The 25682-nt window shown below is 40.7% G+C and overlaps 1 protein-coding gene across 7 annotated transcripts in view; it reads right to left on the minus strand.

Annotated features, from left to right (window-relative positions):
* Positions 1 to 816: 816 nt before the first annotated feature.
* lrrfip1a (leucine rich repeat (in FLII) interacting protein 1a) overlaps positions 817 to 25682 on the minus strand; it is a 50240-nt gene continuing 25374 nt past the window's right edge. The window contains exons 4-29 of one of the 7 annotated variants that reach the window (XM_082507158.1): positions 24119 to 24136; positions 23904 to 23975; positions 21432 to 21473; positions 20962 to 21012; positions 20730 to 20765; positions 19831 to 19890; positions 19707 to 19748; positions 19553 to 19606; positions 18177 to 18254; positions 16745 to 16828; positions 16137 to 16199; positions 15452 to 15529; positions 14034 to 14126; positions 13496 to 13522; positions 13267 to 13392; positions 12718 to 12789; positions 11970 to 12140; positions 9668 to 9760; positions 9348 to 9440; positions 9083 to 9175; positions 8834 to 8978; positions 2970 to 3019; positions 2740 to 2854; positions 2566 to 2645; positions 1911 to 2015; positions 817 to 1810 (exon numbers count right to left, since the gene is read on the minus strand). In XM_082507158.1, coding sequence (XP_082363284.1) covers positions 1703 to 1810; positions 1911 to 2015; positions 2566 to 2645; positions 2740 to 2854; positions 2970 to 3019; positions 8834 to 8978; positions 9083 to 9175; positions 9348 to 9440; positions 9668 to 9760; positions 11970 to 12140; positions 12718 to 12789; positions 13267 to 13392; positions 13496 to 13522; positions 14034 to 14126; positions 15452 to 15529; positions 16137 to 16199; positions 16745 to 16828; positions 18177 to 18254; positions 19553 to 19606; positions 19707 to 19748; positions 19831 to 19890; positions 20730 to 20765; positions 20962 to 21012; positions 21432 to 21473; positions 23904 to 23975; positions 24119 to 24136 — 2049 coding nt within the window. In that variant the 3' untranslated portion in view covers positions 817 to 1702. Of the gene's footprint in view, positions 1811 to 1910; positions 2016 to 2565; positions 2646 to 2739; positions 2855 to 2969; positions 3020 to 3360; positions 7246 to 8833; positions 8979 to 9082; positions 9176 to 9347; positions 9441 to 9667; positions 9761 to 11969; positions 12141 to 12717; positions 12790 to 13266; positions 13393 to 13495; positions 13523 to 14033; positions 14127 to 15451; positions 15530 to 16136; positions 16200 to 16520; positions 16566 to 16744; positions 16829 to 18176; positions 18255 to 19552; positions 19607 to 19706; positions 19749 to 19830; positions 19891 to 20729; positions 20805 to 20961; positions 21013 to 21431; positions 21570 to 23903; positions 23976 to 24118; positions 24137 to 25682 lie in introns of those variants that run through there. The other 6 variants (XM_082507152.1, XM_082507154.1, XM_082507153.1 and 3 more) reach the window with 6 other exon arrangements.

Here is a 25682-nt window from a genome sequence, read left to right on the forward strand (position 1 = left end):
ACGAGCAGACACCCAAGTTTGCGAATGCGATAATGTGAGAACCAAATGACGTACGAACTTCAAAGTGACACCATAGGTGCAGCTACTAAAAATCTCAGACAAGTTCGAATCTAAGTGACCTTAACCTCAAGGTTTTTCTGAAAATCATAACTTTAGAAAAAGGTGATGTATTAATCTCCTATGAGGCTGAGGGGTAGAACTAGTGTTGGCCAGTATTTTTTGACTTATTTGTTATTTAGGACAATTAATGCTAGGCACCTAGCTAAAGAAATTAACTGGTAATGTGCCAACGGCAAGTTGTATTTTATCTTTAGGTATTCTTTTACTCGCAGCCTGTCAGAAAAGATGCCAAAGACAACAGGTTAACAGAAAAATTTGAAGAAACTTGACAAAAGAAGTGGCAGGCCTAAAGACCTATATGTAGCAGATGAACAGTATCTGAAAAGCATGTTTTTAAGAAACAGAAACAATTCCAGCAAACACCTGACACAGGACGTGAGAAATGCATCAGCTGAAAGTCTAGTTTCCACTGAAGCCTGGTCAGAAATGCTCTCAGTGGACAGGTCGATGTAAGAAGCTATTCTGAAGGAATATAAAACACTCTGTTATGGTGTGAAGCTGAATTTCAGTCAGTGGTGTTGGAGATGTCAAAACTGATGGACTTAACAAGGAAAAGTACAGTCAGATTTTGATGCGACGTTCAGTACCATCTGGCAAGCCTGTGATCGACAACAGCTTCATTTTTCAGCATGACGATGATCGCAAACATGCTACCAGTGCATTAAAAGCACATCTAAATAGAAAAACAGCAAATGGTTCAGTTTAAATTTTTTATTGCACGAAGGTTACAGTTCTTTGCTTCCTTACAAACAGTTTAAAGCTCTGTAAACAGTGAAGCAGCATCTCCCCAGTGTGCTCTGTATCTCCTGCTAACACCGCTTTGTGAGTCCCTGTCGTCACATTTCGTCAGTAAGTCTCAGCCTTTACGTGAGTGCACAAGAGCCAACCAGTGACCGACTACGTGAAGCAGGAAAAAGCTCCGAGATACGACTGTTTCCCAGAAGGAGACGGATACACGCTGTGGGCAAAAACTTTCAGTAAACTGCTGGCTACGTGAAAAACTCCAAAAATGTTCTGAATGATCAGATCATGTTTGAGGTGCTACAAAAACCATCTTGCATAGTTGACAAACACCCAGACTTTAACCCAATTTTAAAACTAGTTTGGCTTTGGATGCAAAAAGAAAAAAAAAACAACAACACGAAGCTGAAGGTAACAGTCTGAGCCGTCGCTAACGGCGCCGTGCACCGTCCTGAATGTCTCTTCCCTCAGTTTGACTTAGGAGAAGAAACGTCTCGGTGAAGAGCAGCAGAGAGTTGGGGGAGGAAGCGCAACATTTTGTGGGCCCGGTTCTGGTTCAACCACAGTCACAATGAAAGTACACGAACGGGCGCACCCCTCAGTTCCTTCATGTACTTTCTGGGTGTGTGCATGATGCTACGAAAAACACTCATCGGAAAGAAAACAAAGAAATGGCACATGGCTTGTTGGTGTTCTCTATTCTGTGGATAACTGTGATTTTTTTGTGTTTTATTAAAGTTGCTATTAGGCAGCTGAAAGAGAAACCCAGAAAACTGGATGATTCCCTTTTTAAGCCAGTTTTTGGTTAAAATCACGATGAAGCTGCTGCTTGCAGTTGGTGCTATGGAGTCTGCGCCATGCCGCGGCTGGACTTCATCTTCTCCAGTCTTTTAGAAAGGTGGCTGTTGTTGGACTCGAGCTCCTCAATCTTGTCCAGTGCCGATCGCAGCTGTTGGATTGAACAGGAGGAAAGAGAACAGATTATCTTTGAATTAGAGCCTCTTAGATTATCCAGCTTGTAATTCTGGGGTGAGAAAACGATACTCTACCTCTCTCTGGAGTTTCCGTTTCTCGGCCTTCAGGTCGTCCTCAATTTTTTCAGCGTTCTCGGCAGCAGACTTGTAGCGCGTCACCTGACCCTCGAGTCTGGTCACCTGCACAACAAAGAAAATCCATGATTTAAAGCTCAGCATTTAAGTCTTTAAAGGTGCTAAAAGCAAGCATTTTATTTTGAAAATTTAAAAACTTTGACACTCCATACTTGAAAAGCCAATTAAAATATGTTTGAGAGATTAAGTCTGAAATGTTTTCAACTTTTACTTTCAAGATCCAGCTAGTGCTAAGCAGAAGCCCCAGCTCATTTCATCTTGTGTTTGTCAGACTGGTTAGTTCATTGTTTTACTGGTTCAGCTCCCTCTCCAGTGAGTTTTAAACTGCAGATGGTGAGCTTCAGCTCCCCATCAGGAACCCCACATACAGGTGGAGAATTTGTTAATCCAATGCTACATGTAGATGGAGAGCAGAATAAGGAGTTGGGGTCTGACCAGAGAACCAAAGAATCACAAAGAGCCATCTGACACTGGGGGCCTTTAAACACAGACCTTCCCTGCATGCAGGGAGAGAGAAATGAGCTAGCTGATTAGCAGTGGCTGAAATTTCAAAATAAAACACACATAGTATATTTAATAATTTTTATCTGCTTACATTTTGTTCTAATGCCGTCGCTTCCTGCTCTGCCTTCACAAGTTTGAACTTCAACTCGCTGATCTGCCTGTTGGAGTCCCCTAGAAGGAATTTAAAAAGAGATTAATTTTTTTTTTTTAAATCACAGACACGAACTTAAAAACTAGCAGGCTGTTTCTGATTTATTTGACTTACTCTGTAATTCCATTATGTTTGGATCGTTTCCATTTTCAATAATTTCAGCGTCTGGGCTGGTGTCTGTGCCGTTCTTCTGAGTTTTCTGTTCCAACTGGGCTTTTAGTTTCTTTACCTGTACAAAACAAACGATGAATTTAAAACAAGACACCGGAGGCGCTGGTGCAACTGGAGAAGTAAGATTCATACAGATGTGCCAGACAGACTTATAGAAATATAAACCTGTTCACCTGCTCTATCATTTTCTCACGCTCATCCACCAGTTTCCTCAGGCGAATCTCTGAAATTAAAGCACATGTTTTAGGTAAAAAAAAAAAAAAAAAAAAAAAAGAATCGCAGCATATTTGCAACTGTTTAATAATTACAACGACTTTGTTCCATCTTAAAAAGGAAAATAAGATCACATACCAGGGGTGGGAGGACCCGGAGAGATGATAGGGAGGGGGCTGGGGTTGATGCATGCAACAGAGCAGGCATCCAATGAGGGCGTGATGGAGTGGTGTGTGAGGGATGGGAGGGGGGTGTTAGCATGCACAAACTGTGGAGAGGAGGGGTCAGTGCAACAGCACACAGCTTCCTGGACTATAGTCACACTGCATGACAACACACAATGAGCTAGAAAAATGATATTTAGGTGTAAATGTGAAGAATGAACATATCTAATTAAAAATAATCTCATTAAAAAACATTTATTTAGAGCAACATTTCAAACAGGTAACAGCAGGGTGTTTATTAGCATTTCAAAGTTGTTTTCCATTTAGTGCCAAAAAAAAAAAAAAAAAAAAGAAACGGACACTAACATACATGTTCTGTGCAGAGTTTGTGAAAGCAAAAATGGCTTTAAACTCATTTAAACACTGACATGGACAGAACATATTCGAGCTTGTTAGCTTAAGTCTTAATAACAATTACCCATTAATATTTATTTTTGTTGTGGACTCATGACATAAGTAGATGACGGAAATTGCACCGAGATGCAATGATGCTGTAGCAGAACCGTTGGAGAGCAATATAATCAGAGATGTGTGACATGGTACAAGCAGCAAAATAAATGTGCATCAATATCTGAAGAAATGTTACCTGTTATATCAAGTGCATCATGGCCCATGTGTATAAACCTACAGTTACCTTACAGTTTAGAATTTCATCTTTCCACAAATTGTTTTGTTTGCACAAATGAGCTCAATGAAAAGAGATTAAGAAAATATACAAACTTACATCAATATTTATTTGGAAAGAATCAAAGTGCTTTGAGGTTTAAACCGCTTTCTAAACATCAGTAAAATAATAGTAAAGGCATATTAAGCACATCTGTAGACTACGACATCTTACATTCCTCTTTGCCCTTTCCTTTGCCTTTCTTTCCACCCTTCTTTGACTCCTTCCCTGACTGTGCTGCCCCTTTATTGCTGCCCACTTGGTCTGCACTATTTGGTAAATTCGCATCTTCACCCTGCAATGCATTCTTGACCACATCTATCCCTGCCTCTACTGATGAAGACACAGTCTGGTTAATGTTCTCTGCAACAGCTCCCAGCGCTCCAGCGCTCGAGACTTCCTCTGAAGCTTTGCCTGGCTGGTCTTCTTCACTGGCTTCTTCTTTATGTGTGTTTTTCTCTTCTTCACACACATTTTCCACCTTTTCTGAGGTAGCTTCCTCATGAGCCACAGAGTTCTGGTCTTCTTGAGGCACCATATCTGGGTCTTTATCTGCCTGGTTGCCTCCATCATTGCCTTCAGCTGGCTTGTTTTCATTTGACTCGGCATTACTTTGGCACAGCCCATCGTTGGTTTCATCTGCTGTTAATTCAACTCCCTCATCAACTTCTTCCTGCTCTGGATTTTGGGAACGAGTCGATTCTTCAGCTGCTTCGATATCCATGTCATCAAAATCAAAAGACTGCCCTTCATCTTCCTCATCCTCTTCCCCTTCACTCTCCAACTGATTATTATTTTCAGATTGGTCTTTGTTGGATTCATGCGGTTGCTCAGTTGACAAGGATGACGCTTCCTCATGTTGATCGTTTTTATGTTGGGGATCTTCCACGACAGCCGATTCCAGATCAGCTGAAGAACCAGTCTCAGTAGCTTCTTTTGGAGCCTGTGGTGTATCTAACACGACAGCAGCACTGACCTTTAGTTCTTCGTCCTGCACTGCAGTCTCAGTGCTTAAGGCTTCAGGGCTTTCTGTTGATGATGCACCATCACAACTGTTGCTTTTTTCATCTGGATTAACTAAATCTTTGGGTTCTTCCAGATTTTTGTTTTCTGAATTATCACCATCCTGACGTGGAGATGTGACAATGGCAGGAGGACATTCTTGTTCAGTCTCTGCTCTTGGCTCCCCATCAGTGGACTCCTCAGGAACCTCGCTGGTAACGTCAGTGGGAGGGTCATCTGTACCCGAGTTTATAACTTCGGATGGCTCCATGTCAGATGAACCAATAGGGGAGTCATCAGCAGACGGTGGCAGGATGAATGTGTCGTCTTTACTCTCAGAAGCAGACTCTGAGTCATTGGCAGCAACGTCACAATTGGTTGCAACGTGTGATTCTCCTTCAGTGTTGCTGCTCGTTTCATGGCTGTTTTCAGTGTTGTTAGACGTGCTGTCAGATTTCCTGTCATCAGCAGCCTCTACTTTCTCTTCTGTTTGATCAGTATGGATGGCATCACCATCAGTTGAGATACCGACCCTTTCAGGATCATCTACACTGGACGTACACTCTTTGTCAAGGCCATCAGTGCCTTCTGCACTGTTGGAATTGAGTTCGGCTGTACAGATGTTGGCCTCTGTGTCAGGATTTGCTGCCGTTTCCATTTCCGGTACTTTCTCTGTTTCAAAAGTTTGCTTGTGGTCTTGTTCATCTTTTTCAGAATCTGTTCTGGATTCTTCAAGAGTTTCAACACTTTTCAGTGCCTCTACTGATTCTACAGTCTCTGTTTCCAAAGTTTCTTCATCATTCTGTTCTTCTGTAACGTGATTTGCTATTGTTTCACTGGGAGTTTCACTGTCTTCAATACAGGTCACAGATTCCACTTCTTCTAATGTCTCTACTTCCAAAATTGGTTTCTCCTCTTGATCACCCTCTTTGGAATCTGTTTCTATTGATTCCTTGATGGCTTCCAAATGAGAAGAACTTTCAGTGGGTTCTTCTGTCTCTACTGCCCTGTCAGTCTCTATTTCCAAAGTTTGTTCCTCATTCTGTTCCTCTGTAACATCATCCACTATTACTTTGCTGAGCGTTTCTGTTTGACAAGGGTTTTCAGAAGGTGATACTTCTTCCATTTCTTCTATCTTGTTGGTTTCTAAAGTTTGTTTGGTGTCTTCATCATCAATTTTGGAGTCTGTTTCAGTTTCCACGAGAATTTCTGCATGAGACAAACTTTGAGTAGGTTCCTCTGCCTCTACTGTATCTGTGGCCTTTGTTTCTAAAGTTTGTCCCTGGTTCTGTTCATCCTTAACATGATCCACTGTTACTTCTTTTTGGGCTTCACAAATGGCCTGAGCAGGTACTACCATTTCTGCTTCTTCTACTGTGTTTGTTTCCAAAGTTTCTTCTTCATGACACTCATTTGAAACAGTTTGTTCTTTACATTTACTGGATTCGATCGGCTCCACTGCATTGACTTCCTCAGTTTCTTGCTTGTCCTGCTCTTCCTTGACTGGATCCATCTTTGATTCCTTAAAGGTTTGAGTGACAGAGCCATCAACAGTAAGTTCTGCAGCAGATCCATCATTACTTCCTGCTGGTTCTTTGTCTTTTTTCTTTTCATTCGCCGTTTCATTTTTCTGTTTGGTCTTGTCGTCTTGAGCCCCTCCTTTCTTTTTGCCTCTCTTCTTCTTTTTCTTCTTTTTCCCTGAAGCAGGAGTACCCTGAGGCTGAGATTTACTGGGCGTTTCCTCTGCCTCATCGTTCTCTGCCTCTTCTGCATTTTCAGGCTCAGGTTGAGCTTCAATGTTGGAAGCAGTTGGAACGGATTCATCGGTTAAATCTTCTTTTGGAGCAACATCTGCAACTTTTTGTTGAGGACATAATTCAGTACTTGTTAAACTACTTTTCTCAACAGCTTCCTGTTTGCTGTCTTGCACCTCACTGGTGTCAACACTAACACTTTTGGCATCTGTCTCGACTACATTTAGACTACTCGTCTCTTTTAAATTAACCTCCTCAGACATTTCTGTTTCTGGAACATCAGGACTTGTTACAATCTCTTTCAGCTCAAAGCTACTGGGTTCTGTACCAGGAGAGTCACTGATTTCTGCATTTAAGTCCTCACTGAGACCATTTTCTGCAATGTTGTTTTTCTCTGCAGGTAAGCATGTCTCTTGTTCTTCTTGAGGCTGTTCTTCACTGGATGTTTTCAGTGTGGAAACATCAGCAGCATTACAGAGAAGATCAGAGCTCATATGATTCTCTTTGGCTTTCTCGTGCATTTCTTGTTGCTGCTCTGGACCCACTTCTTCCTCTTCTCTGCTACTTCTCAACTCAGTCTCCTCTGTGTTGCCTGGGAGATCATGAAGAGCATACAGTGATGGAAGGCCAAAAAAGTGTAGGCTTAAGACAAGACTTTCAACACTTCATCAGGAAGCGCATCAGCAGAAGTCCAGGTAAGGCAGAACACCTGGCTGATTCAAAGGCCAGAAAGAGAAGCAGAGCGCCAAGATGACCAGGAAGCACAAGAAGAAAAAAAAAGAAGCAGAAGAAGAAAGGCAGGAGGAAAATCAAAATAAGGCTGCTGATCCCGAGTATGTAAGAGAAAAGAAGAAGGGAATACTCCAACTGAATTTTCGCTACACACACCAGATGTTGACTTTTAAGAAGAAGTCCATTCAACCCTCTCACTGTAGGATGCATCAGGATTTACACACCAACACCAGCCGCATTAGCAAAGTTAGTCGTGATTCAACACTTATGTGTTTCTGGTGAAAGTGACTGAGGTGCAAGAGTTACATGAAAGCCAAGCATTAGTAATGGAAGATGATATAGAAAAAGCAACTCTGTTAGTGGATGATATTTTAAAGGAAAAGCTTAGAGAGGTGATTCTCGTTATGTTTCTAGTTGCTTCTCAGTAATATGTCAGCCTGTCTCCCACTACAGTCTGACTTCGCTTTAGCCGATAATGTGCAAAACTTTGCAGAAGAAGAGAAACGTGTTTACAGACTGGTACTAATTTATCTCTTTATAACAACTGAATGAAGGCTGAATTTCTTAAATTAACTAACGTGAACTCGGATTAAGGCTTAAAGTTTGCATTATTAGGGGCGTGGCCACTCTCATCGACAGAGTGACACATACACGTGCGGCTGTAGCTGCTAGGGCTTACCTCAGCTAATTCAGGTCACTAAAAATAAAACTCATATGGCTTGCTGAGTCTTAAAATCCATCTAAGAAGTAAGCTCGTGCTCTAGTTTTTATAACTGAAATTCTAGTACTTCATCTAATATTCAACTTAGCACTAAACAGCAAGCCTCTGTGTGATGTTTTGTGCTAAGTTTCTAGTGTTAGCTGATGACTTAGCACTCCAGTATCCTGAAGAAGTATGCCTCTTTTTAGTGAAAGATTAAAAAAAAGGCCAAACTTAAACTTAAAATAAAATTTCTCATATTTGCTCCAGTCAAACCAGTGCACATCTTTTATAGCGTCCACAGACGGAGCATGCACTCTGCCACAACTGTGTGGTACATGAATGTGTTTTAAATAGTTCATGGACAACGATGGAAATTTATGTTATAGAGAAAAAAAAATATATTTATGGTTAATGGTTTTAGCCTTTTTAAGGACTAACGCTTCTGGACAGTGAGTAACTGATGAAGGCTCGATTAGTGAATTAGTTTTTCCTTTTTACCAGAAAAATACAGAGGATCACCAAGCTTATCCTTAACAGATCAGTGCAAATCAGAGTCTAAGTGATATATAACGCATGAAGCTGGGAATTGAAGAGTTCACTCCAAAATCTGACAGATCTGACTCCAATAGTAGAAAAACATGTTCTATTTCATCGTTACTGTTTTGGAATGAGACTCTTGCATCAGTTGTACGCAGAGCCATGCAGTAAGAAGGAAGGAAGTTTTTAATTCCACAGTGGGTTTTACCGAGCATGCTGTTCCCCTCTGCTGGGGTCGTCTGAGACTCCTGAGCTGGTTGGGAAGCAGGGTCTACACTGGAGGACTCATCAGCTTCTGCCACGTCAACATCCCCATTGATGCTCAGATCAGGTCCCAACACTATTCCATGTTTCTGCACAGGTAGAATAAATTGTTAGCATCGGAAAGCACCAGAACAGCAATTCCCAAACAACTAAAGCTTACAGTGGTTTTTTTTTTTCTCCACACACTGAGTACCTTCAGAATATCTTTCAGCTTCACAGCTTCTTCTCTGAGCTCATCGCGCTCAATTCGGATTGCATCTGTGTATTCTTTCTGTCGCTCTAAGGCCTGAGCAGAGCCACCCACCCAAAAGTGTTGCAGAGTGCAAAACAAAGTTAAAAGTGTGCAAGAAGTGAAAACAAGTAAAAACAGGCATTCAGGGTGATGCAAAGAAGATACTGATTTCATGTCAGTAAGCTGAATATGATTAAATGAAAAACTGCTGGCTCATAGGCCATACCCCAATTTTTTTATCCTTCCACTCCACAGTCTCCTGCAGATCAGTTATTTCTCTAACAAAACCCTCCTGTTTCAAACGCAGCTGACGGATCTCCTAAACAGCAGGGAAAGGAAAGCAAAGGTGTAAAAGAATGAAAGTAAAGCAGAGCAGGTATCAACTGTGCGGGAAAAGAAGGAAAAGCTGTGAAAAGCACCCCAACATGCAGCCTCTCTGTGTGACAGAGAGTATAGGTACAGGACAGACTTTTTTTTTTTTTTTTTAATATGGAAATCTGCAAAACGCTTCACACTCATAATGAGTGGGTGATGGGGGGTACTCACGTTTAGGAGCTCTTCACTTTGCTTTAGCGTCTCTTTCATTTCATTGAACTGGAACTGAAGCACGCTGTGGGCATACTTCTCTCGCTCGTATTCCTGTAGGGAGCAAGATTTAGTTTAACAGCCAAATAACTGACAGAGGGCACAAAAACATTACAGCACAGCTGCTTTTGGAATTTCAACACCTTTATTGGATACCAATACTGATTTAATGAGCTGACAATACACATGTCTCATATGTCCTAATGCAACCTTATCAGCTCTGCTTTGGTGTAATAAAAAGCAATGAAGCTCAGTTATGATTTCCTTGTCTGACTGTACAGCATCACTTCTGTTTCAAACCTCTTTAAAACACTCGGTGCATAAGGGTTATATGAAGCTTGTTAGATGCTGGGTTGTCCAGGAGAAACCTTTGTACTGCTTCTTATTAGAAGTTAGGATGTCAGAGCCTTGTTTGATACTTTAGATAAAAGATGTCCCCCTGTGCAATGTTCCCTCTAAGCTGCGCGCGTGCGCAATTGCGCACTGCTGGCACGGTCTCTGCGCAGAAAAAAATCTGCGTTGTGCACAAAAAAAAAAAAAAAAAAATCTAACCTGAATTGAAATTAAAGTAAATTGTTAACAATTCTGTTTGGCAGTGTTAGTCAGTAAGCGACTGGCTGCTTCAGTATGGGATTAGAACGATGCCACCTTATCCCATAGCCTAGCCAATCACATGATTCACATTCGTATATACGCAGTTAATCAACGTTGTTGACAGGCTATGACAGCATCCTTATGTGCCGACACCGGTGTTTTAGCTAGCAAAGCGGCTGATGAGGAGTGAAGCCACGTTAATGACAACGTGTACAACCTTTAGAGATGTGAGGAGGACAGACGGAACAATTGACGGAAAAAGTGCGGACTTTATACCAGTTTTTAAATTGTGTTGATAGGCCACGTAAAACCAAAGTTATGATAAAAAATATGCAATGTTTGGTTTTCTTCCTGAATACTATTGTTGTTTATATTTACTGCGGGAAGAAACAGTAAAAACGGCATTTTATAAGGAAAACGCTCAAAATCACTCTCCGCTTGTGAGCAAAAACAAAACCAAAAAACCCCACTCTTTCCTATTGGTCCATGTACCATGTCGACCAATCAAAACATGGCGTTTAGTTGTTACAGGTGTTACAGGAGTGATACATCTCCTGTTGTCAGGCCTGCAGGTATCAGGCTTTTGTTCTCCTTTATCTCATAGCGGACAGAAATTATTTTTTGGAGTGGCACAAATAATTTGTGTGGCATCAAATTTGATGCAGAACAGCTGATTGTTCTGTAAATATTTTGAAATGTTTGTTTAAAAAAAAAACGCCCTGGCAGCATTTTTAGGTAAACAGCTGCAAAAAACTTTATTGTTTGCAAAACTCAGTTACTTTTTTGAAGAAGTAACTATATAATTAATTGCCCAACATTGGTCATTATATACTGTATTTTGCAGACAGAGAGTTACAGACTCTCTCCCAGACCACAGACTCATACTCATTATACAAGTCAGAGCTTTATTAAAAAAAAAAAAAAAGTTGTGTTTTCAAAATTGGAGTTCAAGTTATTTTTACTTCCAATAGTGTTAACAAACTACACAGGTCATGAACAAGATTTGTTTTTTCATTTTCATTGTAAGTGGGCTAAAGCAGTTAATTAAAAGTAGTCTAACATAAAAATAACTGCTGTAATTTGATTATTTTAATAAGCCATGTAACTGGGATGGATTCGATGCTGGCGTGACCACAGTGCACACGTCTGCTGTTGCTCACAGTGGTCCAAGGGACTGCTCAGGGAGTTTGTGCGTTCGCTCAGACACATGAAAAATTAGAGGGAACATTGCCCCTGTGCCTGTACTTGGGATTTGCACTGATTCACTTTCCAGACGTGGAAGCTATGTAGATATTTTTTGGATATGCAGTCTACTTTTTTTGCAGTGATTCTCTGCGTGTCTATTTTCAGACATGTCTGCTTTGGGGAAACTAAAACATTCAAACTGCGGCAGGCTTTGGTTCTAGATTTTCAGCTGTTCCATGACATCCTTAATTTTGTGATGTTGTAGTTCTCTGCAGACTAAAGAGCTCTTCAGTAAAGATGGCTATGAAGTTGTGGGGCCAGCTGATACTCTAAACAGAATTTATTGGCTTTGACAGGAGATGTCACATGAGCCAAGACACGCTAATGTACAGAATAAATAATTTTTTATGATCCAACATAAAAAATGACATATTGTGCTTCTTCACTTTATATTAATGGCAGTTTTAAAGACAGTCTGTCGTACCTTGACTTTCTCCTCGTGCTCTCGGCGTGACTCAGTTAGCAGCTCCTCCAGCTCCATGAGTGAGTCTTTGAGCGTGTCCACCTGGTACATCAGGTTGTTTTTCTCATTGTCCAGCTGAGCGTTCGACACCATGGCCTTACGATACTTCTCCTCCACTTCTGCTAGTGCATCCTGATGCATTGACAAAGGATAGAGGATTATCACAGTTGCTAGCTCATCACCCTCCAACCGGTAACAGCAGGTGGCTGGCACACCCTGAACCTGGTTCTTCTTCACCACCGTCGCCATGTGCTGTTCAGCTAGCACCATTATATATACAGTATTTTTATTTTACTATGTAACACTCCATGAGATTGCGGTTGATGAATCAGCACTGTGTTAATAAAACTGCACTAATGAATTTAGATTAAAGTCTGAATTATGTACTTTCTGTAAGTGAAAATGAAATTAAGCACACATGCATGCACACACATCAAAAGAAAGAAAGACCACATGCAGATGTCACAGTTAGCATGCAACGTATTTGAGCCACATCAAAGGACTGCTAATTAGTGTCCTTTCACTCCTACTTATTGAGGAAGAATTGAACACTCTCTCCACAAGTTATTAATCTGTATTAGCAGAAGCCTCAGAGGAAAGGATTTCAACCCAGTGTGCCATAAAAGCAAAAAGAAAACCACAATAACCAGTTCAAGTCAGGGGAGGCAAACCAGTTAGTTAACAATATGAAAGGCTCTCAGGTTTATACCTTGACTTCTTTTAGGTTCTGAGTGTACTTGGCTTCCACTTCCTGAATCTGATCCTTCAGTTCGTGAATCTCCTGGTAAAGAGTGCAGCAGCAGCAGCAGCAGAGGTGAGCAGAGAAGCACAGCGTGACAGTAGCAGTGAAGGTGAAGCAGAGAGTTTGGTGAACAGTTAACACCGTGAGAGGACAGCTTCGCAAAGACAACGAGAACGGTAAAAACATGACACAAACTGACAAAACAGCTAGCCCGGCTGTTATGACTGAGTAACTGAGTTATGTTTTTCAGAGGCTGTTTAAAGAAACAGTTTAAATAAAAACTTTGTCTTAAAAATTTGGCTTATTGCAAAAAAAGCTTTTTTTATGTAGTTTTTAAAAATTCCATCGCCTTTTGCGCTAGGAAAACACGATTCATTCTGACATGAGTCTTTCTGCTTTTAATCAAACTATCTTTTAACAATAGCGATCAATAAAAAAAACAACTGGGACATGTCCAGCTACTGTTTTGAAGCATCCCTGCTATTAACACAATCCTCTCTGTCTACAGGACTGTACCTTGATTTCTCGTATGGAGCTCTCGGCGTCTACAGTTAAAGCCGTTTCTCCGCTTCCTCTCCGGGAGGACGACCCTCCTAATGAGGTGAGCGTGGCTGCTGTTAAGGCTGAAGCTGCTCGAGATCCCTGACACAACGAAAAAGAAATTTGTTACATAAAATACATCCAAACATATTGTAACAATAGCATTCAGTCTTCTCCATAACTGTCAAAAAAGTGCATTTCTCACCTTCTCAAGATAATCTCTGTCCTCCACCTGTTGAGAAAGATAAACACAGTCAGAGGAATCAGAGGCACATGAGAGACCACAGGGCCAAGAGGATGAACTGAGGGAGGAAGGAAGTCCCACAATCGTCACTGCAGCTACCGTAGCACTGATTTATCTTCACATCTGCTGATAAAAAGCAACACACCATACAAAAACCTCCAAGGACTGGAATCTGCCATCTATTCACAAGCACAAATTCATCTCTGTAGCAGCGTGCAAATGATTAATCAGAGTGATGTCAAAGCTCTCTCAAAAATATCAAACTAACAGCAGATCTGTGTTAAAAAAACAACAGCACACACAGAAACTGCAGTTTCAACACAGATTAACTTCGCACACAAACCCAGTTAACAGCAATCGCTGTCTTTGCAGTAATAATAAACAAAGTTAGTTTAAAAAGGAAAAGGAAAAACCCCCCAAAAAACAGGCGGCATATAAGAAATCAGGCAGGAACTCAGCTCACATCACAGCCTCGGCCTGCGGGTGCAAAGCTACTCACGTCAGGAAAGTCGGGAATAGTGACATCGTCCAGGTCCCTGGGAAGACCACTGCTACTGCTTCTCAAAAAACTGGCAACAGAGCTGCAATTGCCCTGCGACAGCCACCAGGGGGCACAACACAACAACAAAGAAGCCAAACACTCATTGAATGTTAAGACTTCAGAAAACTTTAAAAGTACTAATTGAAAAAGTACAGCAGGGGCTAAAATTACCACTAATAATCACCATCAGTGCTGTAAAGGTTATTCATCAGTGTATTTAACTTTCATTTCCTATTTTCTAAAACCTGGATGTGTGAAAAAAGGGCCGATAACAAAAAACACAGACATCACTGTGCTGTCCAAAAATGCAAAAAACCAAACTTGTTATTACACAAGTTTGCACGTTCTGCAGCACATTGCTACATAAAGATGTGTGTGATAAGTTAGATGGCACTAATTTAAAAGAGGAACATTTGTGGGACTGTTTCTGTCACTAAAATGCTTCACTTAAAGTACTCTGTGCAGCTGCAAGCTGGTGACAGATGGTCCCAGTCAGGAACTGCTCTGCAGCTGATCCAAAGCTCACTCGACCACTCCGATGATCACACACTCTGGACCAAGCCCACACTTCAGGCATGAAAGGGATTATCCTTTGTGACCTTCAGGGAGTTAATCTCCACATTACTGATAAACTTGATGGTATGTATTTAGCAGTTACGCTCCACAAGTTCACCAGGAGTGAGTTTTTGTTTATACTCTAAATACGGAGCATTGGTATGTTTTCATGCTGGAGATATCTGCAGACAGTGTTAACTGTGATGCATTCAGATCAAATACTCAACATAGTTTAAGTGCTAGGAGAGTTAGAAATATCTGAAAAATCATCTGACACTGTGCCATGAGATTTTGCCACAGACTCCGGATCTTCTTTATGCCATCGACACCCAAAAATGGTCTGTGGGTCACATCTGTGCTGCAGAGCTGGTAGAAACTTCAGCAAACACCGGCCAAAAATAAAATATCAACATGCCCAAGATAAATGACATGAAATGTTTTAAATAAACAATATTTTTTTTAAATCTGATTTTAGCTCCCTGTGAGAGTCATTACTGCAAACCGCTCTTATTTATGGTTGAGCTATTTTCCACTTTCCCTGCTCACTTTGACTGCAAGTACACCACCTCGCACACGGAGTGGAGCTGATGGAAATGGGAGGAGTAAGGATTGTAAGGGGTGAATATTTCTATGTCTGTCTGAACACACTTTGAGTGAACAAATCCTCCAAACAGTGAATCATGAGCTAAATGTTTCAGTCTAAATGCACGATGGGTCAATGAAAGCATCTTGTCATTTAATGTTATGTCCACATGGCATGCAGCCTAAATCCTTTCAAACTCCAGGATGAGGAGACGCGTGTCTGAGGAGGAGAGGCTCACCACTGGGCTGGTACGGGCTGACCCGGCCCTGCTGGAGGTTCTGGAGCCGGAGCTGCGATAACTAGTGTACTCTACAGGCTGCAGAGAGAAAACGTCGTCATGTTTCTGTCACCAACTACCATGCACACACTCACATGGTGCCTTTAGTACATAACATGCATCTACCCTTCTTTGTTACTTCAGCTTTACCATATTCAACATCTCTTATGCAGCAGAAAAAACGTACATCCTAAATGATGACTAAACTAAATTATGTTTTAGGTAAAAGTCTCTAAAACTAAATCAAAATGTGTTGTTAATGCTGCTTCACTGCACTTGTTTGTACCTCCTACTCTTGTCTGTGTCCAATTTGTTGTTAAGATCTGAGTTGTGCTAATTCATGCATGCCCTTCTCTATAAAAAACTATAAATGCATGTTGTGTGTGTGACTTCCTATTAATTACTACTGCCCATAAACAAGAAGATGATACCCATGCCATATACACGAATCCTTTTAAAAAGCAGATCATTTGCCCAATTGCAGATGATTTACATCCACTGGCTCACCCGGATTCACTCTCCTTTCAGGTAACCATTAGAAACATCCATCCAGACCATATTGGCACATGCAAGTTAATTTAAACACACATCAAACTGAACACACCACCACACACCAAATAACGCCACAATTCCAGCAACATCTTACATGAGAGCCGGCGCTGATGACTCGCCGCGACCCACTGCACAGACTGTCTTCATATAAGGAGCTCTGGACATCACCCACACCCACACACACACACACACACACACACACACAGGGTCAGCTCAGGGTCACACCTCAGCAGTGTGAGCAGACTGTAAGGTTTCTATATTTCTATATTTTGCTCAGTGGATTAAAAAAAAAAAAAAAGTGACCGCTGCCTTCAGTGCCTGATTCAAACTGTGCTCTGTGAGGAAGCCTTTAACTGAAATATTTTGCTGTTGAGATCAACAAACTCAGATGCAGTTGCACATGCTGGTGTGGAGAAGTGCAGGTCGAAGGTGAGTGGGAGGTGTAGCGGTGAAAAAGGTGAGCTGGAAATGAACCAACCCTACGATAAAGCTCCTGGCTGTACTGACTGAGTGACCTGTAGAACTGCAAGAAGGGATGAAGAAGGAAGGAACAATGATGCTTGCATGAGAAATAAATGAATAAACATTTAACTTTAAGCTCTGCTGTCCTGCTCCGGCGATCATGAAGCAGCAGAAAACTGTTTTTTTGGGGGGTAAGTGCGTGTGTCTTTCTGATGGTCTGGCTTTTGTCTGCATACAGACCTGGTAACCATTGAAAGCTGAGCCTGGGTTTCTGGAAGAGGACAGACCATTGAGGCTGTACAAGTCAGAAGAAGCGTAAGAGGCCTGAAATGAGGAGAGCGAGAGTGATGAGCAGAGATAAGAGGGAGACGAGAGAAAAACTGATAGGAGGTTCAGAAGGTCACACAGCTGTGTGTTGAAGCAGCATTTAAAAGAGCGCAGCAGTACACACACACACACACACACACACACACACACACACACAAAATTAAGGGTATTCCTTCCCGACTTCACTTTGGTACCATTGTAAACTACGGTACTGTGCAAAAGTCTTGAGCCTTCTTCATATTTTTGAAGAACCAGGCATTCTTATATTTTTAAAGTTCTTCAGGTTTTCTGATAATCTTCTCTTTTCAGAAGTTATTGGCTGCTTTTTTCCTTTCATTTTCAGTCCAGTCCTTGTGCCTGTTCGTTAAGCCATTAATGACTGACCTATTATTATTCAAGCATTAAAAAGACACCTAACTCAACAGATGAACCAGTTGTGTCTACATATAACAGACAACTTAGCAAAGAGCCCGTTTTAAATTGTATATTTAGGCACTCCTAGCAGCCTGTCACAAAAAACACATTATGTTCAGTGAAGCCTCATCAGAAAATGTCTCAGTGGCTCTCAAGAAGCCTTTCTTAATGAAGAGAAACAGTGAGAAAAGGCTGATGATCTGTAATCAAATGATGAATCCAAATTTAACATGAAACAGATTTCGATTTCAGTACAACAATGATCGCAAACACACTGCCAATGCAGTAAAAGCATAGCTGAATAGAAAAACACATAGTGGAGCACTATCAGTGATGGATTGGTCTCCTGAGAGCCCAGACCTCAACATTATTGAAGCAGTAGGGGATCACCTTGACAGAGACCAGAACACAAAGGCTAAAACATCCAAAGAAGAGCTTTGAATGCCCTTCAAGAAGCCTGGAGAACTATTCCTGCAGACTATTCAAAGAAATTAGAGGAAACCTGGACGGGAAGAGTTCAGGCTGTGTTGAAGAATAAAAGTGGTTACAACAAATACTAACTTTCAAGCTTGTTGAAAGTAAAACAAGCCGTTGTTACTTTATAAATTTTAGATTATAGATTCCTGCAACTATTTTCCAAGAAACATGAAACACAAACAAGAAGGATGACTCAAGAGTTTTGCACAGTATAACCACTCTTTGCAGGAAAAATGTCACAGTCGTGTTTGAAGCTTCTTTTAAATTCAAAGGCAGACAGCTGCCCAGGCTTCAACACCACATCAGCAAGTTCAGTAACATCTAACCATGCACCAGCGAGTAATAGAACTTGTTAGACCACACACACTACACAAATATTTCAGTTAAAATAAACAGACTAAACCGTCAGCGGCTACTTTGGTTATTAGTCATAACTTCGGACAGCGAGTGGACGGCGTGCAGAGCCACGCACCAGCTGCAGGTCTGATCGGGAGACACGAGACAGCCGGCTGTCATCGCTCAGTCTGGAGCTCTGAGAAGCGGGAGACACAGGTGATACCATCAAACACTGTCCAGCAAAATCTGAACTCACATCATCACCAACGCATGCAGTGTTCAAAGTAAAGCAAATAACTGTCATGTTTAAAGGAAAGCTAACATGTCCCATACAAATGTGGCCAAACAGACACAAAAATGAGACAGTACAGTATAATAGTGTTTATATTTCAGCTTTTTAATTAAAGTCATAAGAGCTCCTAATTTGTGTTTTGTTATTTTTCAGGGGGATGAATAACAAAAAAAAATGAGGAAGGAAATCTTATTGTTACTGGTCTAATCATTCAATCGTGAACAAAAAATAACTTCCATTATTTGAATGCTCTTCCAGTTAATTCACTATCCGAACGATCTTCACGGCTTACACACGCTCAAGATCAGCAGCTCCACACGGGACATCCAAATAACAATTTCAGTGTTGGTTTCACAAATGTTACACCCTGTTTGTCATGTTTTAGTTCAGGTTTTTATCTTACGCTTGTTACTGCCTACCTTTCTGTAATAGTTGACCACTAACAGTAATCTTCAAAGGAGTTTTCAAAGACAAATAAAGTTATTAGAAGCAATATTAGAAGTAACTCTATTTACAAGGTGTTACTAAAAAAATTCACCTTCTCCATTGAGTACAGCTGCTTTGTTTCTGTAAGCCCTTTTCTAACCACCTGTATGAAGCTTTCATTTTTTGAGGATGTCCAAAAAGCAACCCCATTTAAGCTGATTTTCACCAAGCTGGGAAGAGCCAAATCTGAAGTGAAGGGTGGATTGTGAGTGAAAGCTGTGCTGGTCTGAACAAAACACTGGTATGCTTGCAGTTGTGCTCCTGTTGCAATGCCTCTGGGTCATGATCAGTCCTCCCACAGCAGTGACATGAGGGTCAGGTCAGTTTGACACTCAAACACATGTAAATGAGGTTAAATTTGGACAATTTCTAATCTACAACCTGCCACAGCGCTGGAAATTGTCCCGAAGCGCACATGTAGCTCAGACAAATTTAAATGTTTTTCTCTTTCTGACTGCAGTTTGCAAAGACTTTTTGCAGTTTGCAAAGACCATTAAAATGACTAAAATACTTTCCTGCCTTGTGGCAACATGTGACATCCTGCTTTACAACCTATTGTTATCAGCTCAATCTGCCTCTGCATTTTTTGTCAACAAACAAGTTTTAACACGCGGCAGGTGTAGCTGGCTCATCAAGCCATAAGCAAAAGCAGATCTCTCATATTGTTCCAGCGTAAGGCTGTTTGGCGGCATGGATCAGAGATGGACAGCACGCACCGTGAGGTCTAGCCTGGAGCGAGACACTCTGCTTTCATCACTGAGTCTTGAGCTCTGACAGAAAGAGGAAAGTTGTGAGCAGATGCTGCATAAACCTTTCCCCCCCCCCACATCAGCTTGAATGCTTTAATCAGTTTGACACACAGCTACTGACCCTGTCAGATATGACGCTGTATTCGTCATCACAGCCGTTTCTCTGCGAATCAAGAACCAGAATGAAACACACAGATACCAACTCTGTTTGTGCCATGTGTGCAGCAGTTTGAGCTTTTACATACATCTCTGTCTTTGTGCTTATGTTTCTTCTTTTTCTTTGACTTCTTATGTGAGGAGGAGCCCTTGAGAGTGAAGAGAAGCAGAGCAGAGAAGTATAACACAGAGCCGTTTGGACGACAGGTTTGAGAGTGCAGAAGCAAACCGAGCTGCCTACCGAATGTTCATGCACAAATGACTCTCCACACTGAACACACAGCGATTAGTGGCACAATAAAAAACTGATTCAGCCAATAAAATGACTGAGCCAAATATCCGGGATCTTGCATGTCCGGCAGAATGATTAGTAAGAAGAATTTTTCCACAATTACGAAGCACAGGAACAAGCTGCACTACAGCCTAAAATAGTGCAGAGTTTGTTTTGGTTGGAGAAGGATGGCTCCTCAACAGATTCCAAGGTAATCAAAGTTCCTCTACAACAGCACAAACAAGAACTCAATGAGCAACTCTGGAAATTGCTTTGGGAGGTTAGTGATTGATAATGCTAAAAAGCCTTCCAGGGAATTGCCGTGGAGTTTAAATATTTTGGCAGTTTTACAAGGCTTAGAGGCTTAACAAGCTTCAGCTCCAGCTGCTTGGCGTAGAGGAGGCCTACAACGCCCTCGATGTTACATCTTTTTAAAAGGGTTTATGCATCATTTGCGACATCGTGCACAGGTTTACTCAAACATCTGATCATAAAGTAAAGAAATAGGCAGATGGATAATGAGAACAGACAATAAGACCTAATCTGTGTGTTATAACTTAAATGTCTGGCACACAAACATGCTTTGTATTACTATTATTTGAGTTACTGCAGGAACTTGCAAACCAACTGTTAGTCAAAGCAAACAATTCACAACATATCTCTGGGAAAAGCAGTTCAAATTCATCCATCTCGTGTTCAGACACTGTCAGCTCTTACCCCTCCACCATAAGCTCCAACTGCATCAAGATCCGACTGTGCAAAAATACACAACATCATCATGTCACACTAACACCAGCTTGCCAAGTTATCCAGCACTGACACTGTCTCCAGAGGAGAGGGTCGGTTTTTGTGAATGAAAATGCAAAGAGAATAACTGATAGGAGAAGAATAAAGGAGGCTTTGTTTTTTTTTGTTTTTTAAAATTACATGAGCTGTTTGTGATACTGACCCTGGCGCTGCCTCGGCTTCCCACTGACATCCGCTCATCGTCGTCTGAGAGCTGCGTGAGAGGGCGAGAGAGTGAAATGGATGGTTAGGGTTCGGAGAATGCAATGGCTTACATCTGCAAACACTCCAAACATGAGATTCTGACAGGAGGCCTCGAGCTGCAAACACACATGGTTCCAAGTCAGCTTTCGGTGTGACCCTAAAGACAGAAACAAACCTCATCTAAACTTCACCACTGCTTCCTTCAGCGCTCTACTCAGATGAATAAAAACAGAGAGCTGCCTAAAGTATGAGCCTGATTCAAGTGTCATGAAAACATGCTGCTGGATCGACCAACACAAAGCCGCATATAACTTCTAATTTAGTTAGTCTGTGCTGTGTTCGTCCGGCACTGACATTTTCATGGTAAAAGACAACAGATTACGGAGTTAAAGCATGAAGAGGTGGAAACAGAGAGAGAGGACTACAAACCATGTGAATCCGTGAAGGACGTGAGTACCTCTCACTGTCTTCCTGAATAAGGGAGGGGAGGGGTGATGATGGAGGAGAGAAGGGATGGAGGGGGTAGAAAGGTAGGAGAGAGATGTCAAACATCAACAGGACAGACGACCAAAGAGGAAAGTGTCATTTGAGCGTTTAAATGTGTTTTGAAGAGTCCAGGACAGATAAACATTTAAACACCACAAAGAGATCAAAGTCATTTATTGTGTTGCTTTACATTGTTATGTTTTATTTTATTTTTTATCACACTAAATTTTTTATCTGTGAAAAGTGCTATATAAATACATTTTGCGTACTTGCTGAAGAACTGATAGTTAATTTAAAGCAAAGGGAATCTGTCATGCAATTTGTATTTGCCAGGTGATAAATTAGATTTAACTGCACTGCTGTTTTCACCTTTTAACTGCGTTACGATGTGGATTAGAACATATCTATTAGTCCATTGCTGATTATTTGAGCAGATTTCTTTATGTTTTTATTGGCTCAATTTGGAGTCTACAAAGAAAAAATGTGCATTGGAATGGTCAGCTTAAGTGGTTCTTCCTCAGGGCTGAACAGCACCACAAAATAGTGCCTCCCTTTTGTTTTTTCTCTGGAATTTAGACATTATGCCAAATAAATAAAAAAGTAATTTTAAAAAAACCCTCTTTATTCTAGTAAACAAATCACAATATTTGGGTTCAGATGTGATTAAACACTATCCAAACTCCATCATCTTTATTACCCGAATCTATTGGTACAATACAAACGATGCATATTTTATACCAAGACAACAGCCATGTTTACATGGACACAAGTAACCAGTTAAAAAACCTGACTGGAATAGAAATGCTTCACCTAAACACACCAACTGGAAGATTTTGACCCAATCACACACCTTCGTAGCTTAACCTACCTAGATACAGGTAGGTTACACCAATCCTTAATCAGAGAGGTGTGCATGTAAACACTTTTTCCAGTCAGGAATGTTCTCGATAAGTCGACTAGTCCAGTAATTGTTGCTAATTGCTAATTGTTTACATTTCTACAGCCATTTGCTACTATATAGAGCTGCAGCCTCGACATAGTTGTAGAAAAATGTAAGTCTGTTAATATAGGACCTGATCTTTGTGTTAATATTATTATTATTCTTTTCAATCACAATGTTTTCTTTAGTAGTTTTTTCAAACATTAATTTGTCATATTTTAGTAATATATGAACAACTTTTTAGTAAAACATTTTGACATCATATTTAATATCATAAAATATTTATTTTAAGTGTTTTTTTTTTTGTTTTTTTTTTTAACTTCTTCATTGTGTGGAGCATAACATGCAATGTTCATAATGCACATAATGCAAGGTGCCACCCGATTAAGCAGAGTTTAAAGTAAGATTCAGTATTGAACAGATTAATTAACAGTTTCAATGGCCGTTGTTTAGACAGTTTTTGACATTGACCATTAAACAATCCTCAAATTTAATTTGATATCTCGAGTCTTTTAGTTTTAGACTAATTTCTTTTTCTTGTTTAGTCGACTAAGAAATTCTTTGCCAGAAACTCCCCTACTTCCGATGTTCAAAGTGAAATTATCCTTACTGCGCATGTCTGTTACCATTTAGTGAACATAATGTAGGTGCATTCAAAAAGTGACAAATGTGAGAGAAGGGAGAAACTGAAACCCATACGATGCAGCAAGGTGACGATAAAAAAGGAGACATCCAGAGAGCGGTGTTTGTTTACAGCAATCACAACTACTATTTCTACTATTCCCAGAAAGTTGGACAATTCCAAAATGATTTATTCTGTTTAAATGCTTGACACATGATGCAAACGCACATTAGGATCAGATCAGCTCAGTTAGGGTCAATGTAAACAGTGAAGCTCTAATTTGACACATGTAAACATGGCCACTGACACAGTGACACAACCTGGGTAAAAGGAAGCTCACAGAGGCTCATCCATGCACACTTTAAATCCACAGCTGTCAAACAGTAATCCAGCTGACACTCATGCAATTTTCGCCACATGCCAACACTGTTCAAACTGAAACATTATGATACTGCTGGCAATAAACCGTTGCATAAATTCTCATCACAACCTAAAATTACACATCACAATTAGTCAACAGTTACTCCTACACACAGAGTGTGATTGCTGTGCCAAACCCTTTAAATAATCTGCACAGTCATACTGAGTAAGTGAATTCAACGCAGTAAATCCCATGCAGTCTCGCATCAGCGGGGCAGATGGTCATGCTGATTCAAAGCCAGATGGTCACCCTGCTTTTTTAATAAGTGGATTATCATTAATGTTCAAGCTTTGATTCCTTATAATCTTTTTTTTTTTTTTTTTTTAAAGGCTCAACAGGAATGACTGAGAATTCAAACACAGACTGGGCACATGGAAAAGTCAAAATACATGCAGATCTGTTAGTGTTGTTATCACAGCACAGTAACTCTACCATCCATTGTTCAATATCTCCCCATTTGTTGTCCACGCGGTCATCTAATTTGGTGTTCAAGCCATAGTATTTCTAGGGAGAGGCAAGAAACGAGGGCAAGATAAAACAGGTAACTTGTTCCATCTTTTTCTAGGGTGCGATCTGAAGCACACATCGAGGATGATCAAATTAAATCCAAAAATGTGCGAAGTAGAAATGAGGAAGAGTAAACCTACCTTCTGCACCTGAAAGATCTAAGCAGCAACACCGAACAGCGACAGAGGAGAAAGAGCGAAAAAAACAAACAGGAAAGATTTAATTAAATCAACATAAAAAAGATAAGTGATGGAAAAAAACTGAAACACTGGAAAGCGAAAAGCAAAACAGCATGCAGGAAAAAGAGCACGAGGCTCAGGTATGTGAAGAACCCCGCTGCACAGCAGGAACTGACCCAAGAACACAAGTTCACCCGAGATTTAACTACCTGTGAGACGCACTTTCACAGCATTTTCCCATGCTCCTGTAACGTTGGTATCAGTGACGGAAAGCTGTGCCAGTGCCACAATGTCACTTTCACATAGTCTGTGTAACCACGACTACATAGCAGAGAAAACCACGTGACCTCGAGAGATCCTGGTACAGAGGGCTTCCAGAACCACAACCACAAGGTGGTTCTCCAAATAAAAAAAACAAACAAAAAAAACCCCCATAAAAAATAAGCTCCTGGGTAACTCTACAAAACATCTCAAGCTGTCCTGTTAGGTTAAGTAGATTTGACACCTAGGACAATAAACGTTATGCTTGTGTAGACATAATGCATATGCAGTAAAATTAAAGATGCAGCCCTGAGCTGCATCTTGACTCATCTCAGAATAAAGAGAAGAAACAAAAGGGAAACAGTGAACCAGGTGAAAGGTCACCATTTCAGTTACACTCTGCTTGTTTAATATGCACAGATAAAACAAGGAGTATGTGTGTTTTATGTTTTCACCAAAATGCTGCAGCTGAAGCTCACTGCTTTTCCAAGCTACTTGATGTTTTTCCCCTCAGGAAGCTGAAGGTTGCCTTAGATGATGATGAAGATGATGCTTGTCTATTGAAAAAAAGTCTGCTGATGTAAAAAAACAAACAAAACAAAAACAAAACAATCCCCCTGAAATTACCTTCCAGATTTTAAAAGATATTTGGTTGTTAATTCTTTCTTAGTGCAAAATTGTTTGTTTGCACATTTGCTTGGACATCATCAGCAGAGCTCTTGAGACCACACAGTACAGTGTGGAGACCCAGTCATTGTAATTTTGGGTGACGAAAAATGAAAATATATCAGCAGCTTGTACAAAATGTCCAAAAACAAACAAACAAACAAACAAAAACCCCTAAAACCCTCTGGGGTCCAGGAACCTGTGCTCCTAACCCTTTGCTATAAGTGTTACCTTTTTTATTATTGTTATTATTTTATCAAAAGCAGACTAAAGAGATCAAATCAAACCAGCCAGGCTGAGACCCTCTTAGTGTTTCCTGTGGTCGATGTGCTGCGTCACTTGGGGGTGTTGCCATCTGAAATTTGGAATGTTTGAGGAAATTACGGAAAATTAAGGTTGTTTGACTATTCCGATAAATACAATTAACCTTGGCTTTATTTATTTTGGTAGTGGTTGTTATTCGAGATGTTCTGTGCTGGCAAACTTTTAAAGTAAAATAAAGATCTCTGCAGCCTCCAATTTCCTTCATTCTTTGAGTGTTTTGCTGATGTTAACGTGACGGGACAAAACGGAAAGACTGCAATCAGATTTCCTAAAA

Source organism: Aulonocara stuartgranti (genome assembly GCF_965226115.1).
Source record: "Aulonocara stuartgranti genome assembly, chromosome: 16".
Lineage (NCBI taxonomy): Eukaryota > Metazoa > Chordata > Actinopteri > Cichliformes > Cichlidae > Aulonocara > Aulonocara stuartgranti.